The 24,170-nt window shown below is 33.1% G+C and overlaps 3 protein-coding genes across 4 annotated transcripts; 2 read left to right on the forward strand and 1 right to left on the reverse strand.

Annotated features, from left to right (window-relative positions):
- The first annotated feature begins 206 nt into the window (after positions 1 to 206).
- On the forward strand, positions 207 to 3,421 carry LOC140887617 (amino acid permease 3-like). Its single transcript, XM_073294998.1, has 7 exons — positions 207 to 322; positions 1,035 to 1,164; positions 1,502 to 1,735; positions 1,830 to 1,923; positions 2,054 to 2,271; positions 2,386 to 2,525; positions 2,605 to 3,421. Exons 2-7 carry the CDS (start codon positions 1,035 to 1,037, stop codon positions 3,262 to 3,264), a joined length of 1,476 nt encoding a protein of 491 aa, XP_073151099.1. The 5' UTR covers positions 207 to 322; the 3' UTR covers positions 3,265 to 3,421.
- Positions 3,422 to 13,760: 10,339 nt separating this feature from the next.
- Positions 13,761 to 18,347, forward strand: LOC140892289 (lipase-like PAD4). The gene is made up of 4 exons (XM_073301132.1): positions 13,761 to 13,909; positions 14,014 to 14,341; positions 16,309 to 17,025; positions 17,393 to 18,347. Exons 1-4 carry the CDS (start codon positions 13,890 to 13,892, stop codon positions 18,191 to 18,193), a joined length of 1,866 nt encoding a protein of 621 aa, XP_073157233.1. The 5' UTR covers positions 13,761 to 13,889; the 3' UTR covers positions 18,194 to 18,347.
- A 151-nt stretch (positions 18,348 to 18,498) lies between these two features.
- LOC140892290 (psbP domain-containing protein 2, chloroplastic) lies at positions 18,499 to 23,840 on the reverse strand. Of its 2 annotated transcripts, XM_073301133.1 has the most exons (4): positions 22,433 to 23,840; positions 20,196 to 20,351; positions 19,384 to 19,712; positions 18,499 to 19,288 (listed from the first exon to the last, which is right to left on the reverse strand). In XM_073301133.1, exons 1-3 carry the CDS (start codon positions 22,775 to 22,777, stop codon positions 19,452 to 19,454), a joined length of 762 nt encoding a protein of 253 aa, XP_073157234.1. In that variant the 5' UTR covers positions 22,778 to 23,840; the 3' UTR covers positions 18,499 to 19,288; positions 19,384 to 19,451. The 2 variants fall into 2 exon arrangements, with proteins under 2 accessions (XP_073157234.1, XP_073157235.1); XM_073301134.1 differs by lacking the exon at positions 18,499 to 19,288 and having other exon boundaries at positions 19,599 to 19,720.
- Positions 23,841 to 24,170: the final 330 nt, after the last annotated feature.

Genomic DNA, 24,170 nt, shown 5'->3' on the forward strand with positions numbered 1-24,170 from the left:
GGACCAAAATTAAGCAACCTTTAAATTAATTGATATATTATTACAATTATAAATTTCTCAAGAACACACTAGACAAACATGCACTAAGATTTTATATATACATAGCTAGCTAGTGTGATTACTTAATCGGTTAATTAATTTGGTTGCCACTAGATCCCCTTTTTTTTCACTATATATAAGCACAAGAAGCAGCCAGCTGAAAGAGTGTGCAGCAGTTGCTTTCTCATCCCATTTTAGAATATATATTACAAATAATCCCTCTTTGTACATAGTTATTGTTCCTCCTTCCGGGGGAGCTAGCTAATTACAAACAATATATCAGGTAAATAATTACTTTTAGAAAATATATAGTGTCAGTATTTACTATTTATTAGAAAAAAATGTTATATGTACACATATATTACCTTTGAAGTTACAAAATTATTATAATGTAGAGATCTTTTCATTCGTACATGCATGTCAAATAATCATGTATGTAATCGAATGTGTACATGTATCATAACTCATTATTATAATATTGTCAGATTTGACTATCACATGCATAAATTATAATTGATCTTTGTTTTGAACATATGAGTAGTACTGTGTGCATGCGTTGACATTTGGAGTTAGTGTTGCTCGTTTTGATTGCATTTTTGAAACTAAACTTGTGAAAAATTGGCCCTTCGATGTTACTTAAACACATGGGCTTTTTCCAATGTTAGAAACTACGCATGCATGTTATGAGATTTTTCAATTTTGATATATTCCACCTTTGGAAAATTTAATTGATGAGTTACAAATTAGTATTATAAATATCCATCAAACCCTCCTCTACTCTGCCATGAACAACCACTCAGCTCCACTAATCTTTGCTCTCTTTGTTCTGAAATATATGCATATATACTTAGTGTGCATGTCTCTTTGATTCGCTTTTTCTTTGCTATTAGTTGTACGTGTATATTACAAAGGAAGATTATATTCATCATATATATATATATTAATTAACTAACTCGGGACAGTGTGTATAATCTTTCTTTTTGCTTAAATACAAGATGGGTGAGGGCGCTGCCACCAACAACCACCACCACCACCACCGCAACCAAGCGGCGGACATTTCCGTCAATCTGCCACCCCATTTTGGACCCAAAGATATCGATGATGATGGTCGACCACAAAGAACCGGTACGTACACGTACCAATTTGGTTAAACTTTTTGTATTAATTTGAACTATTCGCGTTGTCTCATATTTCACACAATATGAGATGATGAGACATGAGTGTCACATGCCAGCTAACACCATAAGACACCGTTTCCATTGGTTAGTCGATGAGACGACGAGAATACGTAATATAAGGATAACAAATAAAACTAATATTTTGTAAAACTTGAGCCAAAATGTCGTTGCCTAAATTTAATAATACTAAAGATCTATACGTGTATTACACACAGATTGAAGCTGCCTGTATAAATTGTATGCAGAAGGAAATTAAATTGTTTATACTGTATGTTTTGAGGCAGGGAATGTTTGGACCGCGAGCGCACACATCATAACCGCGGTGATTGGATCGGGAGTGTTATCCTTGGCATGGGCCATAGCCCAATTGGGATGGGTCGCAGGCCCAACTGTGATGTTCCTGTTCTCTTTCGTGATTTATTACACCTCAACTCTCCTAGCCGATTGCTACCGCTCCGGTGATCCATTATTTGGCAAGAGAAACTACACTTACATGGATGCCGTCCGATCAAATCTTGGTACAATATTTATATATATATCCACATAATAAATAAATAATCAAATTTTTTTATTAATATATTGTTTTTATAAATAAATATAATGTTACAACAGGTGGATTTAAGGTGAAGTTATGTGGGCTAATCCAGTACCTTAACATATTTGGAGTGGCTGTTGGGTACACCATTGCAGCATCTATAAGCATGATGTAAGTATGCTTATCAATACATGAAGTACTTATTGATGTTCATATTTATAATATCAAGTTCAAACTTCAGATTTTTAATTATGTATAGTGCATGAATTGTGCTAATTCTTGATCTTGATGAATTCAACAGGGCCATCAAAAGATCAGATTGTTTCCACGAAAGTGAAGGGAAATTAGACCCGTGCCGCATGTCGAGTAATCCGTATATGATCGCTTTTGGGATCACACAAATCTTGTTTTCTCAAATCCCAGACTTTGATCAGATATGGTGGTTGTCCATAGTTGCTGCTGTCATGTCCTTTACGTATTCGTCTATCGGTTTAGGACTCGGAATCGCCAAAGTGGCAGGTTGAGTTTCATTTGAATCAACGGTGATCGATCATGCATGCGAAGAATTTTTATTAATGATCTAATTAAACAACGCTAGCTAGCTTATATAAGTTACTTGTTTTTGGTTGACAGAAACTGGAATGATCAAGGGTAGTTTAACTGGAATAAGCATTGGAACTGTGACTGAGACACAAAAGATTTGGAGGAGCTTCCAAGCTTTAGGGGACATAGCCTTTGCCTATTCATTTTCAATCATTCTTATTGAAATTCAGGTTAATTCGTACGTTTTCTATGATTTTTCTTTGCCAAAAGTACGTACATTTGTTTATGTAATAATTCGACCCCATTCAGGACACGGTAAAATCACCTCCATCCGAGTCGAAAACCATGAAAAAAGCCACACTTATCAGCACTATTGTAACAACTGCATTCTACATGCTATGTGGCTGTATGGGATATGCAGCATTCGGAGACCTTGCACCAGGAAATCTTCTTACCGGATTTGGATTCTACAACCCCTACTGGCTCCTCGACATAGCGAACGCAGCCATCGTGATACACTTAGTAGGTGCTTACCAAGTCTACTGCCAGCCACTTTTCGCGTTTCTTGAAAAAAAAGCATCCGAAAAATGGCCTGATAGTGGATTCATCACCCGAGAAATCGGTATCCCGGTCCCCTTTCTCAAGTGTTCGTATTATAACCTGAACTTGTTCCGGTTAGTATGGAGGTCTATGTTTGTGGTGATCACTACTGTTATATCGATGCTGCTGCCTTTTTTCAATGATGTGGTTGGGATTCTGGGGGCTTTCGGGTTCTGGCCTTTGACGGTTTATTTCCCAGTTGAGATGTATATCGCGCAGAAAAGGATACCAAAGTGGAGTACTAGATGGATTTGTTTGCAGATGCTGAGTTTTGCTTGTTTAGTGATCTCTGTCGCCGCTGCTGCCGGTTCTGTTGCGGGCGTGATTCTTGATCTCAAGGTGTACAAGCCATTCAAAACTAGCTACTAAGACTTCCTAGCTAGCTACATATATATATTATGTGGTTGAATTATTGATCATCATGTTTTGTGTATCAGATATTGGGGGTTGGTTTTTTATTTTAATGTGCAGTTCTGTGTGTATTTATGTGTCAAGAAAATGCAATATTGGATTTCCTTCTTGTTTACTTTTTCCTTCTTTGGGTCTTTGAATAAGGTTGGCAGCTTATAACATTGATGAAATCGAAAGCTCTTCTATTCTTGATTTCCTTCAATTAAAAGCTGCAAATTGTATGAATATATAAATTGTTGGGTCATGTGTACGTAAGACGGTTTTAGTTTTGAATTTGGTTTTTTTTTTTTGGGCCATTTTTTGGATTTTCTATTGGACAAATTCATATGTTCAATTTCAAATACTTGGTTTATTGGCATTCGTGGATGCTACGTGCAGTTGAATCAACAAATAGTAAATTATGATCGAGAAAACCACATTTTTATAACACAACTATGATGTTTTTTTTGTTGTTCCGAAAGATTGAAAAAGATACGACCACATCGTAGCTACCTTAATTAATCTTGATGCATGCTAACAATCAACATGTTTATGATACCCAAATAACGACAATGATATCAAAAAAAACTCATTTTTATAACGACAATAAACATCTTGCGGTGTCTATGAGGTGCACTCTAATATAAAAAGATAAAATCTATATCTTTATAGATATATATACACAGTACACCCTTTTATAAATGTTTTTCCAAAATAAATATTTAGCTGGGTTATACATTGGTTCCTTTTGCTGGAATTGGCATGTACAATTATACAGGCTTATATATATATGAAAGTGAAGTCTTTGAGCTGTGGGCGATGGGGCAGGCAGCGAGCGAGCATTATAATCTCCCAGCGAAATTGTGTTATCCAAAACGCGCTTTTACGGAAAGTTGACCAGGTACAATGGTCAGAGACCAGAGTAAGCCCCACACGGCGTCGGCGAGAACAAGTCCAACTAGTCCAAGAATTTGTTCGATTTTATTATAAAATGTTTATTTTTTAAAAAAAAACATTTTTAAATTAAATATGTAAACAGAAAATGAATTTTTTCAAACATTTTTAAATTAAATATGTAAACAGAAAACGATATGTATGTTTTTTTCACTTATCATATTGAAAAAATGTTGAATTTTTTTTTTTCATTATTTTGTCCTCATTTTAGGTTTCGTTCATTAAAGTTTCGTTTGGACATATATTTTAAAATATTTTTAGTATTTTATAAGTAAAAAAAAATTAAAGTGTGTGTTTGGACAATATTTTTGTAAAATATTTTTTAAAAATATTTTTAAAAAAAGTGTTCTCCAAGAACAATTTTTAAAAAACAATTGAAAGTGTTTTTAGATATATTACTATATTATTAAAGTAGAGATCCTCTAATTAACAAACTTTCAATTAATTGATGAATCTTGATTTGAAATTACCATTATCTCCTAACTTAATTTTCAATAAAACCAAAATTATTGGGCAAAATAGTCATTTTATACGGTTTTCTCTTTTCTAGCCATTAAAAGCTCACTTTGTTACCTTTGATATTATTTTATTTACAAAAATGACACTCACTTTATAAGATATATATATTTTTTTGTGAGTATTTGTTTAGAAAAACGTTATATTTTTATTATTTTTTAATTTTACAATTTATTATTTATTTTCTTTGTTAAAAAATGAAATGTACGAGCACACAACACGGGCAGCGAAATACTAGTTTTATAATAGAAGACAATAATAGAAGTCAAAACACATTAATTTTGAAATATTAAAGTAATTTTTTATAGAATAATTGTCCAAACACATTCTTGTAACAATTTTTAAAACATGTTATAATTTTTTTTAAAAACAATTGAGCCTAAGTTTTTAAAGTTTAGTTTTGGTACTTTAACTTTTAGTTTTGATTCAATTGCTGGTATGACGTCTTCTAAGTCATCTACTTTCTATGACACATGATTATTTTTCGATGACATATCAAAAATTAAAACAAAATAGCTGATAATTAAAAGTTAGTTTACCGAAATCAAATTTTGAAACTTAATAGATAAAACACAAAGTTGGACAAGTTAGTAAACAAAAAAAATATATCAATTTTAGTCATGCATATATTAATGTGTGATATTTTTAGTTGTGTATATTTCAATTAATAAAAAAATAATCATGTAATTATGTTCTTTTGCTCAAGTTTAGAACTTTCAACCTAAAATAATGTAATTAAATGACGAATATCATTGATAATTTTTTTTAAAAAAACATATGTAGTTATAAATTTTAATTATTTTATTTTGATGAAAATTATTAAAATTAATAAAAAAAATATATAGTTACAGGACTATAATTAATTCACCGAAACATATCGAACTAAAAATGTCAGAAACCAATAAATACAAGACTGAAATTGACATTTTTCAAAAAAAAAATTATCTTCTTTCGTAGATGAATTCGAATTTCCATTTTCGATTCTAAGCACTTCAATTTTTATATTACTTTTTTCAAACCTACACGGGAGGTTGAAGCACGTTCTTTTTTTTCTTGTTAGATAAAAACCCAATTAATATATTCCACACTTCAAATCATGGGATACAACCTTAGACACAAAAAAAACACTTTCATTTTTCATAAGCAGAAGTTTTGTAAAATCTAAAAAGATGTGGAAATTGGATTTTTTTTTTCCAGTTTACCCGGTCAAAGTTAGTCATGGCTTCTTTTTTTTTTTTTTTGAATTTTTTTTTTTTTGGTGGTTGTTGTTTCAGGAATTAGTCATTGCTTGTTGAATCCGCGTATTCAAATTTTCTTTTCTTTTTTTCCCGTCAAATGATGTTTACTAGCTAGTCCAGTTGCTTTCATTATTACACTCCTACTTCCTACTTCTTAAATACCACCGTCGTCGAGTACATAGATCACACAAATTAAACACAAAAAAAACACAAAAACACAAAAATTCGTATGAGATTATTTCAAAGATCAATTTTATGATACACATATCTTGTTTGGTCAATCATGAAAAAATATTATTTTTATGCCAAAAATATTAGTTTTTGTTGTAAACATGAACATGGTTGATCTGTCTGTCGTGAGACCATCTCACGTCTGTGAGACCATCTTACAAAAGATCTACTCAATTATAAAATTTATTTTAAAACATCAATTATAAAAACAGTTTTAAAGTATTACTCTTATTTAATGAATGTTTATATAAATGGTTTGTTATATTTCTAATAGCTAGTTATTTACTAGTCTCCAAATAAAATAGAGATATATTAGGAAAATTATAGAAAAAAATATTGCTATGCATACAAACCTATATATTTAGGACAATTGGAATTATAATAAATGTAGTTCATATAAAGAATCATAATTTTTTTATATCATTTGACATTTGATGCTATGGCTGTCATGACTCATGACTCATGAATAATGTATAAAGATCAATAATATATTATTTGATTGTTTTTAATTTATGTAACCATTGTGTTTATTATTTTATAATGTATAAAGATCAATAATATATTATTTGATTGTTTTTAATTTATGTAACCATTGTGTTTATTATTTTATAATATCTTAAACGCTTTTGTGAAATTCAAATTTGTTATTTGGATGTATTTCGAATTCTGAAAAATTTTAACAACAATAACAGCAAACTAGTCGAGGCAAGAAAATCTCTATATCCGCAAGACGAAATTCCCGTTAACAGTGCTTAAATGTTGGCGGCAATCGTCTCTAAGATACAACGACTATACAACCGAGATATAGGAGCACAATAAATATCTCGATCTTCGTCGAACGAAAATAAGTGTCTACTTTATCTTTGTGAGAGAGAGGGAAGAATATCCAGAGAAAATCTGAAATCTATCGTTTGATGTTATCAGATATATTTCTATACGTTTCTCTGCGTTATATATATCATATATATCAACTGAGTTCCCAAGGAACACGTCTGAAGGCCTAGGGATGCAACCCATGACAGAAAAAACCCAGAAAGAGTCATGACTTTTCGGACTGCAGAAGGCGCACCCGGACGGTAATATTTGACCGCTCGGGCGCCTCAAATTTTTCCAACTTTCTGTCTCGCTCAATGGACGTTGCGCTCGGTCGGTAAATTTCCACTGCTCGGTCGGCCAACTTTTCTCAAGCTAGGAACACGTCTGAAGGCCTAGGGATGCAACTCATGATAGAAAAAGCCCAAAAAGAGTCATGAATTTTCGGACTGCAGAAGGCACACCCGGGCGGTAATATTTGACCGCTCGGGCGCCTCAACTTTTTCCAACTTTCTGTCTCGCTCAATGGACGCTGCACTCGGTCGGTATATTTACACTGTCTCGGTCGGCCAACTTTTTTCAAGCCTACTGTCTCGCAAGGTGAGGGCTGCGCTCGGTCGATAGTTTCTTACCGATCAAATTTTATCCAAAAAGAATAATTGATCATAAGACCTCGCCGCACCGGCCAGCCGGGTGTGTTTGTTGCATCGATTAGCATCTTGCCCCTTTATAAAACATCCGGTGCCCTAAGGGCTCAATCCCATAATCCAAAGTTGGATTATATAAGGTGAACAATACATTGAAATAACTTCAATGTAGGACAAGCCAAAACCAAGTTTTCCCTCCAAACCATTTCACCAAATTCAAATTTACTTGAAACAAACTTTCCTTCAACTCATTCAAATATTTCTTCAATTCATTCAAATATTTTTTTCAACAATATTAACCATGACTATCAAATGATGATATATATATATATGTATATATATACTTCCAGTTCTGTCATACTCATCGATCGTATGCTCGTCACAAAGTGGAAAGATAATATAAAATGCAACCTACATATAATTGGATACGGAGCTAGAGGGGTGACGGCCTCTCAAATTATCCAATTTATATATATATATAATGATATTAATTAAACAAAGAGTGAAAAAATGTAAAATAAAAGCTTTGACATAATTAATTTCCCCCATTACTTTTTAATTATAAACCCTTCAATTTATTTAAAAACATGAGCTCCAATTATATTTGAGAGATTGATGCATATATGCTTCTCCTTAATGACACAAAGACTAATATTATACCCAAAAAAAGAGCATAATATTTATTAATTTTGGGAATATTGTTTTAAAAAAATTATTTCAACGATTTCATAAATAAAAAACAGTTAATTACCAGTAAAGTATTGTTTAGAGTTTGGAATTTGATATTTCGCTCCATCATCAAATATCGAATATATCGAACTAATATATTGCAACGCCTATTATGAAAAATTGGATACTATTAAATTGGTATTTTATGGATATCTTTTTCTATTTAATAAAGACTCAGTATATTATACCAACTGTTTGGTATAACCCATTAATTTTGGTATGGCCAAATCAATTAAAAATTATTTTAAAAAATCACCTCACTTAAATAAGGCCCTTCATTTGCTTCTGGAAAAACCAATGGAAAAAAAACCACTTCAGTTAAATGACAACTTCCACTTCCACTCACCTCTTCTCTCATCGTGGGTGAAAACCGTCATGAGATGTTGAAAATAATATTCATAACCACTGAGCATTTTCTGCCTCCTGCTTCAAACAAAACAAATCTATTTGCCACAAATCCTTCAGTTCAAAACTCACTGGTTCGTCAGTCGATGCCGACAAAGTTTTTCAGCCACTAAATTGGATTCGAAGACATGCATGATTCCTTTACAATTGCAGAAGATGAACCACAAGAGGTGAGATCAAACCGGCCATTCATTAAATTAAATCTAAACCAACTATCCATTGGTTTAATTTAGTTTCGCCGCAGGTGAATGCGTTTCACTGCCTCATTATTCCTTCATCAAATCTTCAAAACCTTGAACACCAAAACCAACAGACGAACCCTTATAAGGTACAAATGTTTACTCATCAAACGTTAAACTTCATTACACTAATTTCTTTTTTTAACTCCTACAGCTACAGTTTTGAATCTAAAAAAAATAAAGCCTTCACACTCAAAAGTCATATGCGCTCATTGAACTACATATTAATATGAGATCATGAGTTAAAAGTATTAATGATAATATAAAATCAGTAAAACTATAAATAATTAATGTAGATTCAAACACAATATAGTTTTGAGATATATTTCCACATAAACCAAGAAGAAATTCCTTCAATGAATAAGGTCTGTCTAACCATTTACAGCCAAATGGAACTTGCAGAAGTACCACCGAACATCACCACCATCTGAGGGACTGTTAGTGCGAGCAAGTTATTTCTGTCTGCTTTTATATTGATCATTCACATTAGCCAATCTCCTTATATTAGACGACATGTGTGTAAAAAATTTGTGCCCTTCGTTTAAGGATTTGAATCCCAATTAACAGTAACGGAGATGTTCGAAGATCTGTCAAATACCTTTAATCCAGCCAATCAATTTCTTCCAGGTTTTCTCTTATCTTTTTTAAGGTGCCTTTGTTTCTTTTCATCTTAGTTATATTATGTTGTTTACAAATTATTCTTTGTTTTATTATGGTTGTTTAAGCTATATTTGTGATACTTCAATTTGTTCTAACCCCGTGAACATTTTAACTTTTTCCACTTTTACTATCTTAGCCTTGCATTAAATTTAGAGATAAAGATCACGTAGATATGTTTTGAAGACAAAATTTACTTTTTTATGAGGGGTGTTTGGAATACATGGTCTTGAAGAATTTTATTTTTTATATTTTTTATGCATGGTTGATGATGACAGTGATGTTGTTTTACATGTCACATTTTTTGCAAATTTGATGTCCTTTAATTTATCCTCACGTTTTTGCAAATTTTTTAATTTTCCTCTATAGATTGCAATTTCCCAAGTTCTACTACAGTACAGGGGCCATCGACTCGAAGCCATGAAAATTAAGGTACTTTTGTATTTTATATGTGGTTACTTTTTCATTTCTCGGCTAAAAATTATATTTGAATTTAATTATGAAAAGTATACATTTCAAACTATAGGAAAACATGTAGAAAGCTTAGACCAAAATCAATCATTTAATTTGAAAAAAAAAAAAAAAAAGGTAGTATTCACAAGACGGATTTTCGAAGACACAAGGGAAAAAAAAATAGTTTTTAATGTTTACTTCATCATTTAGGTTATTTTTATGTGGCATAATTCTTTATCCATACACAACTATTCACTAAAGTTCTACTGACTTTTTTCCATGATTATATTTCATATTTATTATCACATGGAATAATTTCATTCATATATAGGATTTTGGCATTTAGGTCTTTGCTCTCAATTTCAGTTTATGGAAGTTATTTAACTTCTACCTTCATTCTTTTAGTATTGATCATGCCATCAAATCATCGTGTTTAGAAGAAGATTACTATGTATTAATTCATTCGATCGCATGTTAATAGTCTTTTTTCTAGGATTAATAGTCTTTATTTTCACGTGTATTTATTTTGAGCTTAAATGATTTTAATTGAAACATTTATCATGATTATTGTCCGGAGAATGAAATCAAATGGGCAATACCATCATCTGCATGTATGGGACCTTGACTGATTCTCTTGAAGAAGATTGCCAAATTTCATAATTTGCTACCTAAATTTGAAGTTATATTTATCAAATGTTTAAATTCAAGATTCAAAATTATTGCTGGTTTTTTATGCTTCAAAGGTTGAAGCAGGCGTTTTTGTTGTACTTGATTTAGTTATACATTTGTTAAAATTATATTGTTAATATAAGTTGTATTGTTGTGAACGGTATGAAAAATAAAAGTATTTAGCAATTTTGCATCAAATTATTGTTTGTTATGTTTTTCATTTGCAAAATAACTATTCGATATAATGTGTTAACGGGAAAACCATATTTATATTTTCTGTGGTTTTCAAGAATAAACTTATGTTAATTGGTTCATTGGTCAGAAAAAAATTATTATATACCTCATTTATTTCGAGGTTAGAAAAAAATATTATTCATATCTCATTCATTTTATAGATAATCATAACTAACTAAATTAATTTATTATAAATAAACCATATATACACGACAACAAGATATAATATCTATATTTACATATTATATTACACACGCAATGTGTGTGTATTGGTAGCTTTACAGTTCAATAGCTTGGCGATATGGACAAACCCAATGTAACAGTTCAATAGCTTGACAGTGAAATCTAATTTGTTTTTTTTAAAAAAAAAATCTAATTTAAACATTCTGAAAAGTGATGGACGATGGTTGATTCAATGTTATTTGGAATATTATGGTTATTAAATTCTTACATATGACTGATTCAATATTATTTAGGATATTTGATTATCGAATTTTTATTTTTAGACATCACTCTTTTTTCTGATTATATATGTTACTCAATTTGATGAAATTTTATTTTATTGGCTTATGAGTACTGCATAATGTGGCTTCAAACCAACATGCAAGTTTAAAATGATGGCATATAGTATGAACTTTTTCATATACTGTTTTATTTTCGTGGTCCTTATTGGTATCGTTTTGGGAGCTTTTGTTTTTTTTTTTTGGAAAAATTGCATATATCATCCCTGTGAAATCGCATGTTTGCTGATAACCCCATATGAAAATTTTTTGAGCTAGAAGTCCCTTATGATTCTAAATTTATAGCATACACTCCCTTCTGGCTAAAAAATGACTAAAATGTCCTTAATGTTATAATACAATTTAATATTAAAATATATTTCGTGTATGACAAATATTATGATAAAATAATTATATATAATTTTCATAGTTACTTAAATAAAATTTGATTATTTTACTCAATTAAATATAGAATTATAAAATAAAATTAATTTAATTATTTATTTAAGTAAGGGTATTTTGTCAATTTTTAACTGGAAATGGTGTGTATGCTATAAATTTTGAATCACAGGGGGTTATTAGCTTAAAAAAATTCATAGGGAGTTATTAGCAAACTCGACATTTCACAGAAGTGATATTTGCAATTTTCCATTTTTTTCCCCAAAGTTTCTGATAAGTTAAAAATATTTTTTTCTAAAGTTTTATTTCTTTGAAATTTTTTCGAAATATAGTAATAAAAATTTGTGTTTAAAGCATGTACGTGTATCTGTCTAAATATGTATAGGTGTAAATTTTTTGTTTGATTACGCAAAGTTGAAGCTAGCATAGACATAAATAAAATTATTCGTATGTTTTTTGGTAAATATATACTGTAAATATTATTAAGTTTATTACTTTGTAATTTTGCCATGATTTGAATTCATCTATAAATTTTAATGTTATTGTGTTCTTCATTTTATAGTGTCTTATTCCTAAGTTTTCGTATATGGCCGATGACTTCCTGATCCAATGTTGTCTTCTTCTTGATAGCCTGAAATTGTAATTTCTCAAGTTTCTTTTTGAATTAGTTAGAATTACTTTTCATGAACATTTTTTATTGCAATTTTACTATTGGTATATAAGTATGTTAATTAATGATTTTCCTCTATTATTTTGCTAGAAATTATAATATAATGACAATATTGGATTTTATACCGCAATGATTATTTGGTTCATATATTTGAAGTTTAACTAAAATTATTGCTTATTTCGTGGAACATGTTGTATATATAAAAGGTACATGATCATGTATATATATATGTGTTTTAAATATTTTAGTTATCTTATTTGACTGCATTAAATTAAATTTATTTTTGAAACATGTATTTTTATATACACGAATGTGTTTGTCATATTTTTTCGTTACACACGCAACGCGTGTACCACGGTTGCTAGAATTAAATGAATATTATTACATTTTTAACATGATTTAATATTCATCCCCTTATGACATTCTTAAATACAACAAAAATTTCGTATTGAAAATCATGTCAACTTTTGGAATTCATTCTATTTAAGGTTGTTTTTGTTTGGACACATAACATGTCAATGCATCAGTATATCACAAGGATCATGAGAGCTTGTGAAACAACTTTCAATTTCAATGTTTTGAATAGCAGAGATATTAAAAATTTTATTACAAGGAGTTTTAACTTAGATTTACAATAAAATTTTTCAGTGTTAGCTCAAATATGTTTTCAATGACTTACATGCTTTGATTTTTTTTCCCGTAGATGTTGGTTTGTTGCATTTATTGTTGAGAATTATGATCGTTTATAAAAAAATCGTTGTGTTTAAATTATATATATATAGAGGAATTTTCAGCTGCCCAACCATGTTTTTCCACTTGGTTCGCGACCATGATGCGAAAAAAATACAAAAACCACTAAACCCACTACCGGGTTTTAGTGGTCGCGGACCAAGTTTAATTTTATGTACAAGTTTATGTTATCAACAACTATGTCATTTCAATTGTAAGTCAAGATACAATATTATTTTAGACCATCAATCTCAGCATAATTTTATATCATAGCACATTGATTATTACACATGTTATACTTAATATTCATGTACAACCGTCACACATGCATCGCGTGTGCCTCGGTCGCTAGTATTAATTAAAAGTTCGATTTTTTTAGCAACGTCTTCACTATCTATTGCTGTTTTTCACGTAAAAACAAAACAAAAAAAAAAAATTAAAATTTTGAAAATTATAAATATAACTCTAATTAGCGATCTCTCCCCATTCACACAATCCCTTCCAAAAGAAAAAGCTTCGAAATGGGACACGAAACTTCACAGTAAGCGAAGCTCACCACAATCTGTTGACATTTTAAATTGCCTCCATAAATGTATGTAACAAAAAAAAAAAATCATGGAATTGTTTGGGATGATCCATTTTCAGGTTCGAATCGAGTGAAACTCTAGCAACATTCCTGGCCTCCACGCCGCTGCTGGAGGAATCATGGAGGCTGTGCAGCCACGCCAACTCCGCGGCGCCGCGGAGCTTCGCTGTGAGCAGGGCGGGGGAGGTGGCGTACGTGGCGTTTTCCGGCGTGCAGATGGTAGGGATTTCGCCGGAGGAGAGTCGCGGGAATCTGGTGGATATCCAGAGTGGCTGCGCCGGAGCTTTCGATGCGATTCCTCGCGGTGGTGGAGAAACGGTTATGGTGCACAGTGGCCTTCTGCAACTCTTCCTCTGCTTTTATAATTCCCAGATTTTTCAACAAAAGGTTAGATTTTATCCTTTTTTTTTATTGCATAACTTTTACCACTTGCTTAATTTAATCTAAATACTAGATATTTTTTTAATGAGGATGATCAAAGTTGAACAATAACTTCACATCAAACAAGTATGAGTTATATATATATTCTTTTAAAAGAATAGTCAAAAACATTAATTTATCAATCACAAGAAGAGTCCCTCTTAACATAAAAGATTTTAAAACTTCAAGGTCAATTGAGAATGAAACGAGTGTATGTTAGTTCGTTTACAGAAAAAAATTTGTTGATAACTGATTTTTTTTTTTTATATATATTTCTTTAGCAAACCTAATTCTAAAATTTGTGTCAACTAAAATATGTCAAAATTTGAAAATATAATTTAAAAAAATACCGGATTAGCAAGCATTTATGAAAGCTAGTATCCATTAGCTAGTCAAGGAAGTAAAACAAGTCATTTTCTTCGTTTTACATTTGCTTTTTGAAAGTGGAATGTTGGTGAATAAAATACAATGATTTTGCTCAATCTTCTAGAAATTAAAAGGGTTGACAGATATATATTTTTTTTGAAAAAAAAATATGAAATTCTCTTGTTTACTATTTTACGACAATGAAATTCAAATTCCCTTTTTGTGGCATGCAATTTTAAGGTTACAAATTGGAGCTTTGGCGATAATAACCTACGTACGCGAGGAATTTGTTGCTACCAAACTAATTTTGTATTATTATTCTGCTAAATTTTACAGTATTAGCATAACGTATTTCGTGAATAATTTTATAAATAAGAGACGTGAATGTTGAAAGCTCGTAAATATATAAAATAACTAAGGAAAAAAAAAACCAAGAATTTTAGACACACATATTTTATTTTATAATATAATATAAAATAAATAAAGAGAAATCAAGGTTTTGCACTTTATTGTTACATTCAATGAATTGAGTTGGCTCATCGTCTAGGTCCCTGTTGATTGTTGTAGTCCTTAAAGAATTTGTTGCCTTCGGCAAAAATGTGACATCTTGACGTGTTGTAAGGATAATTATATTCTTATTTTTCGAAAAAAAAAACGTGGATAATAATAACGGTGTAATAATATTATTATTTAATTAAAAATCTAGGTCTTTTACAAATCACTTTTTCAATCAACTTGGTGAAATCTTAATCAATATAACAAAGTTATCTTCAAATCCTCATTTCTTTTAACATCTCCTCAAATTTATATCCAACAATTTTTTGTTTAAATTAATTATGATTTCACTAAATTGATTGAATAATACGTGTTTAAACAACTATTCTATAAAAATATTTTAATATTTCAAAAATAATGTTGTTCATTTTTTTTCCATAATTTCGTTCTAAGTGTTTTCTAAAAACTATATTTTGATTCTTTTAAAAAAATATATACTTAAGAGAATATTTTTTTAAAATACTTTTTAAACACACATTTTTAAGTATTTTTCATTTATAAAGCAATAAAAAAAATAATTTAAAGTAGACGTATAAACGTGAATTTCCCAGTTAAATTAGTATTCAAGGATTTGAAGTGCGAAAGAACAGGTTTGGTATTCGAAGGTACACGTCAAATCTTAATATGTCAGCTAAGAATTCAAAGTCTCTTTTCACACCTTAGACTATAACAGTACATCGATGAAGACATCTTTCGGACCAAAAACATTCTCTCATTCTAGAAGACAATGTTTGAACGTAACAAATACCAGGACATGGTTGGTTGAAACAACTTGCTACATTTTTCCTCCTCAAAACAATGAACAAGGACTATTTTTGAAAATAAATAAGAAACAGAATATATGTACTTCTCCCAAATATAACATGTTCCTTGCTTAATCTAATAGATGGCAACGATTTTTACGCGTCTGTTAGAATTATATTTCAGCTGTTTTCTTAAATATCAAGCACCAAATAGAATCAATATTAACCTTAAAATGATTTATAACGAACCTTTGCTATCATAATCTGCAGATTCTTGAAATAGTGAATGAATGCAGATCAGTTGTTTTCACCGGTCATTCCCTGGGAGGTGCCATTGCTTCCCTTTCGGCCCTTTGGCTTCTTTCAGACATTCAAACCAATTCATCCTCTATCACTGTCTTCTGCATCACCTACGGTTCACCAATGCTGGGGAACGAGCCGTTTTCTCAAGCCATTCTTCAAGAAAGATGGGCTGGAAACTTCTGCCATGTTGTAGCACGACACGATTTGTTGCCACGACTCCTCTTAACTCCATCACATCTGTTTGATTCTCAATTTCATGCCCTCTTCCAACTGTGGCATTTGTCTATGACTTCCCCGTATTTTGGACAAATTTCTCTCCAAATACCAGATGAGAAAAATAACGAACTGTTTGACAAAGTTTTGGCTTGTGTTGCATGCCGGTCGCAAGGAGGTGAAGATCGAGAAACGAGCATGTTTTGGCCGTTTGGGAGTTATATGTTCTGCACAGATAAGGGTACTATATGTTTGGATAATGCAGTGGCAATTGTTAAGTTTCTCTACTCCATGATGACGAAAGGTTCGGCTACTTCTTGCATAGAGGATCACCTCGAGTATGGAAAATATGTTGAGAAAGCTTGCTGGCAGTATTTACTCAAGACAGGCTCTGTGGATTCGTGTTTTTCCGAGTCAAGCAATGATGCAGGGATCACATTGGCATTGCAGTCATTGGAGCTAACTACTCAGGTAAATTTAACCACAAATTAAACCCCCTGATGTTTACCTTAAGAGCTCAAAAATGCCCGAGGTTTAACAAAAACTATGATGACTTAGTGTCTTAGCCTGAGAGATGCTAGTCTTAACACATGAAGTTCCTACTTTTTCAGCCCTCAACACATATCGTGCATGAGCATTAAACGGGAAGTTTAGCCGAAACTCACTGGATGTATGTGTCATCATTTGAGCCGAAGGGATGTCTCTGTATTTAGAATGGAGCCTAAGCCCATGGGCACCATCCATTACACTGATTACCTCTTATAGCTAAAATTTTGAAGCACCTTACAAGCTCCACACAGAATTTTTCTTTAGGAGTAATTTGGTTTGCTTCTCACAGGAACCGTCATACGGAGATGCAAAAGACTGCCTCTTAAAGGCAAGACAACTAGGATGCAAACGCAACCTAAACAATGCAAAGATGGCTGTCAACTTAGCTAAAATCACCCCACTTCGAGCACAAATCGAGTGGTACAAAGCATTTTGTGATGATTCAGATGAAAAGTTGGGATACTATGACTCATTCAAGTTAAGAAGTGTTTCAAAGAGAGGCTCCAAAGTTAATATGAACCGTATCAGACTGGGATGGTTTTGGGACGAACTGATCGACATGCTACAAACAAACAAACTAACCCATGACTTTCACAAGCTCCCGAAGTACGTGAATGCTGCACAATTCTACAAACTACTCGTTGAACCGCTGGAAATTGCTGAATACTACAGAAATGGAGAGCATAAGAAGAAAGGTCATTATATTGAGCATGGCAGAGAGAGAAGATTCAAGATTTTTGATAAGTGGTGGAGGGATAGGAAGGTTGGAGATGAAGAAAATAACCCGAGAAGCAAATTCGCAAGTTTGACACAAGATTCGTGCTTTTGGGCGAGAGTGGAAGAAGCAAGAGACTGCATTTATGAGTTTAGAGGTGAAACTGAAAAAGGAAACCGTACACTTCTCTTAGAAAAGATCGAAATGTTTGAACAATATGCAAGCTCGCTGATTAACCAGAAGGAGGTGTCTGCAGATGTCTTCGCGGAAAATTCAAGCTACAATTTGTTTCGAGAAGAATGGAAGGAGCTTAAATCACAATTACAGCTATTGCAACCTCATTTTCCAGGCTTCCAAGATGGAATGGTTCAATAGTATATCTTCAGAAAGTAAAAGAAAGCATTCTAATCAGCTTTTTAACGTGAAAGTGCTTTCACGTAATAAAATGTCCAAAATCTTCTCCTTCTAATTCATCCATACATGTTGTGGTGAGAAGCTAAACATATATCAAAGAGATCCTGATTCATGATGCCAAATGTTTTCTTCAGAATGACTTCAGCAGATAAACAAATATCACTCTACCAGCCCACTAAACAGAAATTTAAATCTTGCTTTGCTCCGTAAACGGACGATTATATAACAACAAATCAGATTTTACCAAGGTTTTGAATTGCTTCAAACACCACTTTTTAGAGTAATGAAATTGATAGATCCGTGGTTTTGAATGCCACAAGGCGAGTGTAAAATAAAATGTATTGTAACGAAGAAAAAGCAACAACAAAAATCAGAAATTAATAAAAATAAAACAAATTTGAGACTCATCTTAACATAATAGACCTCTCTAGGTAAATAAAAACAAGGTTACCAAAGCCACCACTACTTGACACAATTGAACTTTAATAAGTCTGATCCATTTTGAATTTTCAAGCATAATCTTTCCACTTCTTCCGTTTCTTGATTGCCAATTACATGATCTTTCACTTTGTTCTCATTTTATTGGCAAGCATTAACGAGTGTAACTGGACCTTGCTCTTTCTTTTATCTCAGTTAGGATCAGGTCATGTTTTCTCTATGAAATTGTTCCGATGTTATTTTTAGGGCATTCTATATAGAATTATTTATCTGGTGTTATATATATTGATTCTTTCCAAACGAAGAAGAAATATTAGGTCATTATCGTTATTCTTTCAAAGTAGCAATTCAAATAGATCCATTCAAAAGAAATGAATGGAGTAGTAATTTGACACGGTGAAAGGGAAGGAAGAATAGTCAGAGAGAAGAAACTGAAAATACTGCACAATACCTGTCAAAATTAGCGACTTTCAAGAATTTGTTGATTTCTAATGGGAAAGAATGAATCAAAGAAGAGAACGTATTTTTGCTGCAGTGTCAAATGAGATAATTTACAGCTTGCTTTCTGCAATGTACATTCAACCATCAATTTCAACTCGCTCATAGTAGCAATGGCACCTGAAAGAACATGGTTTTGGATAACATGGATTAAATGTTGATAATAAGCAAGTAACAACAGAAGTGAAAAGAACTAAAAAATTAGAGAAGCTTACTGAGGAGTATTTAAGGCCAGGAAGACAGAATAAGTCATAAGTGTATCGTGAAAAAATCTGATGGTCGATTAGGTTGAAGAAACAACATCGAAAGAATGAAGAACTTGTTCAAGAATCATTCTCTTCTTCAATTCCAGAGGGTTGTCTAACGTATCAGAATGAGTGATATTCAAAAGGTAGAGCTTCTTAGAAGTGGCAAATGCAGCAGAAAATACCCTCTTCATCCCTCCCCTGGTGCTATCAACCCTGTACTCAATTTCATAAACTTGTAGACCTGCATGGCCCACTCTCTCTGAGACAGAAATCACCTCGGCTTCTTTCGTACTTTCCTACACAGCTAAAAACTCTCAACAGCCATTTTACATAATGGGTTAGGACAATGATACATATGTGTATCGCTTGACTTCTCTTATCAAAATTATAGGGGCTCATCCAGCAGAAGTTAGTTGCCCCTTAAACCAAAAAAGTAAATTAAAGTTTGAAATGTAATTTTTCGAATGTACATTTCACCCTCCAGCTCAATTGAATCTCCCCCAGAAATCATAGGTCCACCACTTACCCTCTAGTCTAATGGATTAACACATCCCATATTTGGGAAACATAGTTAAAGGTTTGTGAATATCATGGTCTAACAGAGTTGCTGAACCGAAATATTTACATTTTGCCCGGACAAACAAAATACGGTAACTCACAGCCTACGGCAACATAATTTCAAGAAAGTGGCAATGCTTCTAGCATAAACAGCAAACTACACAACAACATACGAATGGCAATCAAGATTTGTAAAAAACAAGAAGACAAAGTTGACTTACCTTGCGCCTTTCAGCTTGAATAAGCTTATCAGCCACAAATTCAGGAGTCCCAAATTCTCCAAGGCTCGATATCCGAGTTGGACTCACCACAACTCCCAAATTGTTGGCTTTGTTGTTTGAATCTTCAAACAAAACAGTTGCCCCCGCTTTATCAACCTGATTCACTCCAATGTCAATCTCCAGGAATTTGGAGAGAGGGGACTGAGCAGGGATGGTGCAATGGAATTTGAGGTGCAAAACACATATTTTTAGAGAAAAACACTATTAGCATTAGTGGTTAGTATTAGTGGTTAGTGATTAATTGTTAGTTGATTACAGTAGATTAGTTTTTCAGTTAGATCAACACATATAAATACATGTACAACGACCACTGTTTAGTTAATCAAAAATTCATTTTCTCAATTCAACAAGTAGCCTTGTATTTTACTCTTCGTAATATGGTATCAAAGCAGAAAACCGTTTCCGCACGTACTCCTCCGATCATCGGCAATCATCGGCAATCTTCTTCGTTCTTTTGTTGATCGGAGTTTCTGACTTCCAGCATTGATCGAGGTTTCTTGCGTTCTATTCAATTGCATTCATGGCTACTTCGAATCCACCGGCATGGAACTTGCCAATCGGCAGATCAGCCATTGACGATCCCTCGAGCCCTTATTATTTACATCATTCTGATAGTCCTGGGCTTCTTCTTGTCTCGCAGCAGCTCACTGGTGACAATTTCGCCTCATGGAGTCGGGCGATGAAGATCGCTCTATCGGTAAAGAATAAGTTGGCGTTTATTGATGGCTCAATTTCTAAACCACCAGCATCGGAGTCGAATTTGTTGCATGCTTGGACAAGAAACAATAATATAGTCATTTCTTGGCTTCTAAATTCCATCTCCAAAGACATCTCTGCAAGTATCTTGTTTGCAGAATCAGCTGCCGATATATGGACTGATCTCCAAGATAGATTTCAACAGAGTAATGGACCAGCAACAATTCCAATGGATTCCCGGGCTCGTCTTACTGCTACTGATGGTGAACCACTTGCTGACATTACACAATATCGTCGACTAATTGGGCGGTTGTTATATCTTACTTTGTCAAGGCCAGGCATTATGTTTGCGGTACACAAGCTAAGCCAATTTGTTTCCAAACCATGTACTTCTCATCTCTCTGCTGTACATACACTTCTCAGATATCTCAAATCTAATCCGGGCCAAGGGATATTTTTTCCAGCATCTTCGTCAACTCAATTACTGATTGGGCCACCTGTTCAGATACAAGAAAATCGGTGACTGTTTTTTGTGTTTTTTTGGGTGATGCCTTAGTTTCCTGGAAAACAAAGAAACAGGCAACCCATATTTCATGAGCGTACGAATCTCGTTCATCAACTGAGGCCGAGTATCGAGCATTGGCTACTACAACTAGTGAGGTTCTCTGGCTCACTCAACTTCTCAAGGATTTACATATTCAAGCTTCTGTTCCCATATCCATCTTTTGTGACAATAAGTCCGCCATTCATTTGGCTCACAATCCCATATTTCATGAGCGTACGAAATATATAGAGATCGACTGCCATTTTATTCGTGGCAAAATTACCGACGGATCAATCAAGCTTCTTTCCGTTTGCTCGCATCTTCAACTCGCCGACATGTTTACTAAGCCTATTCCTGTTTCTTCTCTTTTGCATTTAATGTCCAAGATGTCTATAATAAACATTTACCGTCCATCTTGAGAGGGGGCTATTAGCATTAGTGGTTAGTATTAGTGGTTAGTGATTAATTGTTAGTTGATTACAGTAGATTAGTTTTTCAGTTAGATCAACACATATAACTACATGTACAACGACCACTGTTTAGTTAATCAAAAATTCATTTTCTCAATTCAACAAGTAGCCTTGTATTTTACTCTTCGTAATAAACACGAACAATATTTTAATTTGTTCTGAATGCCTCTGCTGTCAATGCTCCATACCATCCACACCAAGTCCCAAAAATCACACTATATAGAGTCAAAATAAACATGCATTAAAGATGCACCCCTACTTAAAACTTGAACATGGGTCACTCCTTATTTGATGTAAACGGGTGAAAACCACCTAGGACGACCAAAATGACAACTTTATGCCCTTTTTTTTTTTCCTTTTTTTTTTTTTTTTGCAACCTTCTTCCGGTGAATTCTGTCCTAACTGTACAATCATGCACAAAAAATCTAAAAATGAGCCCCTTTTTGGAGTAGAAGCAAGAAACAGACCTTAATCCAGGAAGGGGGTACGAGGAGACTGAAGCCTTCTTTGGAATCGGTGTATGTATCAAGCTCCAACAATGGAGATGCCAGAGCCTCGGAGCAAAACAAGAATCTTGAAAATGCTAGGTCCCATGATGATAAAAACCCAAAGATTGACAGATTAAACATTCTTCTCCCCAAAGAACCTCCTAACCTCTCCCTCCATCTTACGACACTTGAAGAAGAGGCAGATGAGGAAGAAAGAAGTTGGATTGGTTTCTTGAGAGTTGATAAAGAAGGCAGAGTGCCAATAAGGTAAGAATGGCTTTGCTTGCTCAGTGAAATCGAAATCCCCCCCACACACACAGCCATTGCCGACCCGTGAAAGGATTCCAGGAACAGAAGTTGAGTGGCAGCTATGGGTCTAAATTTTACGGGCTAAAAAAGGAGAAGTCTGACTCATTAGCCCGGTTTTCGTTGGGCCATGGCCCAAAAAAACTACGATTCAATTTTATTGGCCCAAAATAAATCAAACACAAGACTCGTTCCTGATTTTTGTGGTCTTATTTGCTACTTTTGAGTTCCCCAACAGGCTGAATTTTTTTGAAGTTTGGAGAACGTGGTGATTTAAATTTTATTGTCGAAACAAATTGTAACGCATTAAAAGGTAATGCAATTATATATTTTTAGTAAGTAACATTTCATTTGTTTCAAATATAAAGACTTTAAGTATTATTGTGGAAGATGCGGATGAAAGTTGTCTATGGGAAGGGAAGAAGGGTAGATGAGATTTTAGTATATGGGTAATATCCAAACCATGCATCCAACGGTTCGTATTTTTATACATAGGCGTAATTAATTATATATTGTTGACGTGGCAAATCATGAAACATTATATCTATCATTGGGGTATTACCCATATGCTAGGTTGAAATCTATCGGGAAGGAGAATGGGGCATTGGATCAAAATCTGTTATGGTGCGAAGAATTACTCCGAGAGTTTCAAAGTTGTGCAACGAAAATGAATCCCCATGTTTCCAAATTAAGCAGACAAACCACCACAGATTGTTTGGAGCCAACACCGGGAGTTTTACGGTTAGAGGTTGACGCTTGTATTAATGTGAATCTGAATAAGTTTGGTGTTGGAGGAGTGCTACGAGATCACCAGGGCAGGAAATTATATGGTTTCGGGAGAAGTACATTAGCACCACAATCGGTCACCGAGGGAGAGCTCCAAGCGATTTACGAAGGTTTAAATTTCGCGAATGCTCGAGGACTACGAAGACTATTGGTTGTCTTCGACTCATTAACATCTGTGCAAGCAGTCACGAGTAGTGATGAGAATCTAAATTATATGGGAGCGCGGATTTTTCAGATTCAAAAACTTATGGAGAAAACTCAAGCTATTGACATGTTAAACGCACAACAAATTTTTCTGCACATAATTTAACTCACTTTGTTTCTTCTTCTCCTTCCCCTCTTGTTTGGGAGATTGAGAATTTTCCAGCTTAGTTAGAAAATTTGTAATCTGACATTATTTAGTTAATAAGAATTGCGAGTTTTCTTGTCAAAAAAAAATATATATAAAAACTCTCTTTCCTTTTTTATTTATTAATTCGAAACAAATAATTCAATGTCTATATTGTATATTTTTTTATTATTATACGTCTAGTCCTCTACTCGTTAAAATTATCAGGGAGTTCCAACAATTTTGATATATTAGTAACACATTTATTAAAAGGCTACAAAATCAAAATTTATTTTG

The sequence above is a fragment of the Henckelia pumila genome, chromosome 3 (assembly GCF_033568475.1).
Source record: "Henckelia pumila isolate YLH828 chromosome 3, ASM3356847v2, whole genome shotgun sequence".
NCBI lineage: Eukaryota > Viridiplantae > Streptophyta > Magnoliopsida > Lamiales > Gesneriaceae > Henckelia > Henckelia pumila.

What these genes read in the sequence shown, in the direction of transcription:
- LOC140887617 (XM_073294998.1), top strand. Translation starts at nt 1,035, where the DNA reads ATGGGTGAGGGCGCTGCCACCAACAACCACCACCACCACCACCGCAAC. An exon ending in TGGTCGACCACAAAGAACCG is followed by an intron (nt 1,165 to 1,501) that starts GTACGTACACGT and finishes GTTTTGAGGCAG; the next exon opens with GGAATGTTTGGACCGCGAGC. An exon ending in TGCCGTCCGATCAAATCTTG is followed by an intron (nt 1,736 to 1,829) that starts GTACAATATTTA and finishes ATGTTACAACAG; the next exon opens with GTGGATTTAAGGTGAAGTTA.
- LOC140892289 (XM_073301132.1), top strand. Translation starts at nt 13,890, where the DNA reads ATGGGACACGAAACTTCACA. An exon ending in CCCAGATTTTTCAACAAAAG is followed by an intron (nt 14,342 to 16,308) that starts GTTAGATTTTAT and finishes CATAATCTGCAG; the next exon opens with ATTCTTGAAATAGTGAATGA. An exon ending in CATTGGAGCTAACTACTCAG is followed by an intron (nt 17,026 to 17,392) that starts GTAAATTTAACC and finishes TGCTTCTCACAG; the next exon opens with GAACCGTCATACGGAGATGC.
- LOC140892290 (XM_073301133.1), bottom strand. Translation starts at nt 22,777, where the DNA reads ATGGCTGTGTGTGTGGGGGGGATTTCGATTTCACTGAGCAAGCAAAGC. An exon ending in TACCCCCTTCCTGGATTAAG is followed by an intron (nt 20,352 to 22,432) that starts GTCTGTTTCTTG and finishes GGAGTGAATCAG; the next exon opens with GTTGATAAAGCGGGGGCAAC. An exon ending in TTCAAGCTGAAAGGCGCAAG is followed by an intron (nt 19,713 to 20,195) that starts GTAAGTCAACTT and finishes TTAGCTGTGTAG; the next exon opens with GAAAGTACGAAAGAAGCCGA.